Source organism: Littorina saxatilis, linkage group LG2 (genome assembly GCF_037325665.1).
Source record: "Littorina saxatilis isolate snail1 linkage group LG2, US_GU_Lsax_2.0, whole genome shotgun sequence".
Taxonomy (NCBI): domain Eukaryota; kingdom Metazoa; phylum Mollusca; class Gastropoda; order Littorinimorpha; family Littorinidae; genus Littorina; species Littorina saxatilis.
In genome coordinates this window covers 30,665,862-30,670,131 of record NC_090246.1, presented here as the reverse complement: position 1 = coordinate 30,670,131, position 4,270 = coordinate 30,665,862, and the positions used below count along the sequence as shown (strand labels likewise).

At 45.9% G+C, this 4,270-nt stretch overlaps 1 protein-coding gene across 1 annotated transcript in view; it reads left to right on the top strand.

The window, feature by feature from the left end:
* The first annotated feature begins 296 nt into the window (after positions 1 to 296).
* Positions 297 to 4,270, top strand: part of LOC138952654 (serine-rich adhesin for platelets-like) — a 15,878-nt gene continuing 11,904 nt past the window's right edge. The window contains exon 1 of the mRNA XM_070324358.1: positions 297 to 4,270. This exon is cut by the window's right edge and continues 501 nt beyond it. Coding sequence (XP_070180459.1) covers positions 310 to 4,270 — 3,961 coding nt within the window. The 5' untranslated portion in view covers positions 297 to 309.

Genomic DNA, 4,270 nt, shown 5'->3' with positions numbered 1-4,270 from the left:
GTTTTTCCAGATAGAAAAAATACCAGCTCGATCTGCCTCCAATTTAAGACTCCCTCTTGTTGAGGACTTGAGGATTTTCTCAGTTTTTTTTTCCGTTTACTTTCTGCTGACCAATTTTGTTAGTCTGATTAGAAAGTATCATTTTTCTTCATTAGTAACCCTCATTCTTTCTTTCCTTGCCTATAATTTTTTTCTTTTTTTTCTCAGTTCTTTCTTGCTCTGTTTCTTCTTTCGAGGTACACTAACCAAGTAATCAATTCATGTGTGTGTGTTTTTTTTTATTCTCTCCAGAGAACATTCGACAGCAACATGAACCAAGCATTTCTACTGCTTCTGCTCCTCATCGGAGAGTTTCATTACTCTCATCTTGTGACACCAAGCACATCAGTCACAGATACAATTACTGGATCGTCAGCCACAGATACAACTACTGCATCGTCAGCAACAGATACTAGCACTGTATCGTCAGTCACAGATACTAGCACTGTATCGTTAGTCACAGATACTAGCACTGTATCGTCAGCTACAGATACTAGCACTGTATCGTCACCCACAGATACTAGCACTGTATCGTCAGTAACGGAAACTAGCACTGTATCGTCAGCAACAGATACTAGCACTGTATCGTCACCCACAGATACTAGCACTGTATCGTCAGCAACAGATACCAGCACTGTATCGTCAGCCACAGATACTAGCACTGTATCGTCAGCCACAGATACTAGCACTGTATCGTCAGCCACAGATACAAACACTGTATCGTCAGTCACAGATACTAGCACTGTATCGTCAGTCACAGATACTAGCACTGTATCGTCACCCACAGATACTAGCACTGTATCGTCACCCACAGATACTAGCACTGTATCGTCACCCACAGATACAAGCACTGTATCGTCAGCAACAGATACTAGCACTGTATCGTCACCCACAGATACTAGCACTGTATCGTCAGCCACAGATACTAGCACTGTATCGTCAGCAACAGATACTAGCACTGTATCGTCAGCAACAGATACTAGCACTGTATCGTCAGCAACAGATACTAGCACTGTATCGTCACCCACAGATACTAGCACTGTATCGTCAGCAACAGATACTAGCACTGTATCGTCACCCACAGATACTAGCACTGTATCGTCAGCCACAGATACTAGCACTGTATCGTCAGCAACAGATACTAGCACTGTATCGTCAGCAACAGATACTAGCACTGTATCGTCAGCAACAGATACTAGCACTGTATCGTCACCCACAGATACTAGCACTGTATCGTCAGCCACAGATACTAGCACTGTATCGTCATCCACAGATACCAGCACTGTATCGTCAGCCACAGATACTAGCACTGTATCGTCAGCCACAGATACTAGCACTGTATCGTCAGCAACAGATACTAGCACTGTATCGTCAGCAACAGATACTAGCACTGTATTGTCAGCCACAGATACTAGCACTGTATCGTCAGCAACAGATACTAGCACTGTATCGTCACCCACAGATACTAGCACTGTATCGTCAGCAACAGATACTAGCACTGTATCGTCACCCACAGATACTAGCACTGTATCGTCAGCAACAGATACTAGCACTGTATCGTCAGCAACAGATACTAGCACTGTATCGTCAGCAACAGATGCCAGCACTGAATCGCCTGCCACAGATGCCAGTACTGTATCGTCAGCTTCAGATGCCAGTACTGTATCGTCAGCTACAGATGCAACTACTGTATCGTCAGCCACAGATGCCACTACTGGATCGTCAGCCACAGATACAACTACTGGATCATCACCCACAGATACTAGCACTGTATCGTCAGCAACAGTTACTAGCACTGTATCGTCAGCAACAGATACTAGCACTGTATCGTCAGCAACAGATACTAGCATTGTATCGTCACCCACAGATACTAGCACTGTATCGTCACCCACAGATACTAGCACTGTATCGTCACCCACAGATACTAGCACTGTATCGTCAGCAACAGATACTAGCACTGTATCGTCACCCACAGATACTAGCACTGTATCGTCAGCCACAGATACTAGCACTGTATCGTCAGCCACAGATACTAGCACTGTATCGTCACCCACAGATACTAGCACTGTATCGTCAGCAACAGATACTAGCACTGTATCGTCAGCAACAGATGCAACTACTGTATCGTCAGCAACAGATGCAACTACTGGATCGTCAGCAACAGATGCAACTACTGTATCGTCAGCCACAGATGCTAGCACTGTATCGTCACCCACAGATACTAGCACTGTATCCTCAGCAACAGATACTAGCACTGTATCGTCAGCAACAGATACTAGCACTGTATCGTCAGCAACAGATACTAGCACTGTATCGTCAGCAACAGATACTAGCACTGTATCGTCAGCAACAGATACTAGCACTGTATCGTCACCCACAGATACTAGCACTGTATCCTCAGCAACAGATACTAGCACTGTATCGTCAGCAACAGATACTAGCACTGTATCGTCAGCAACAGATACTAGCACTGTATCGTCACCTACAGATACTAGCACTGTATCGTCACCCACAGATACTAGCACTGTATCGTCAGCAACAGATACTAGCACTGTATCGTCAGCCACAGATACTAGCACCGTATCGTCACCCACAGATACTAGCACTGTATCGTCAGCCACAGATACTAGCACTGTATCGTCAGCCACAGATACTAGCACTGTATCGTCAGCCACAGATACTAGCACTGTATCGTCAGCAACAGATACTAGCACTGTATCGTCAGCAACAGATACCAGCACTGTATCGTCAGCAACAGATACTAGCACTGTATCGTCAACCACAGATACTAGCACTGTATCGTCAGCAACAGATACTAGCACTGTACCGTCAGCCACAGATACTAGCACTGTATCGTCAACCACAGATACTAGCACTGTATCGTCACCTACAGATACTAGCACTGTATCGTCACCCACTGATACTAGCTCTGTATCGTCAGCAACAGATACTAGCACTGTATCGTCAGCAACAGATACCAGCACCGTATCGTCACCCACAGATACTAGCACTGTATCGTCACCCACTGATACTAGCTCTGTATCGTCAGCCACTGATACTAGCACTGTATCGTCAGCCACAGATACTAGCACTGTATCGTCAGCAACAGATACTAGCACTGTATCGTCACCCACAGATACTAGCACTGTATCGTCAGCAACAGATACTAGCACTGTATCGTCAGCAACAGATACTAGCACTGTATCGTCACCCACAGATACTAGCACTGTATCGTCAGCAACAGATACTAGCACTGTATCGTCAGCAACAGATACTAGCACTGTATCGTCAGCAACAGATACTAGCACTGTATCGTCAGCAACAGATGCAACTACTGGATCGTCAGCCACAGATGCAACTACTGGATCGTCAGCCACAGATGCAACTACTGGATCGTCAGCAACAGATGCAACTACTGGATCGTCAGCCACAGATGCAACTACTGGATCGTCAGCCACACATTCAACTACTGGATCGTCAGCCACAGATGCAACTACTGGATCGTCAGCCACAGATGCCACTACTGGATCGTCAGCTACAGATGCCACTACTGGATCGTCAGCAACAGATGCAACTACTGGATCGTCAGCCACAGATGCAACTACTGGATCATCAGCCACAGATACTAGCACTGTATCGTCACCCACAGATACTAGCACTGTATCGTCACCCACAGATACTAGCACTGTATCGTCACCCACAGATACTAGCACTGTATCGTCAGCAACAGATACTAGCACTGTATCGTCAGCCACAGATACAACTACTGGATCGTCAGCCACAGATACTAGCACTGTATCGTCAGCAACAGATGCAACTACTGTATCGTCAGCCACAGATGCTAGCACTGTATCGTCAGCAACAGATGTCACTACTGTATCGTCAGCCACAGATGCCAGTACTGGATCGTCAGCCACAGATACTAGCACTGTATCGTCAGCCACAGATACAACTACTGGATCGTCAGCCACAGATACTAGCACTGTATCGTCACCCACAGATACTAGCACTGTATCGTCACACACAGATACTAGCACTGTATCGTCACCCACAGATACTAGCACTGTATCGTCAGCCACAGATACTAGCACTGTATCGTCAGCCACAGATACTAGCACTGTATCGTCAGCAACAGATACTAGCACTGTATCATCAGCAACAGATACTAGCACTGTATCGTCACCCACAGATACTAGCACTGTATCGTCAGCAACAGTTACTAGCACTGTAT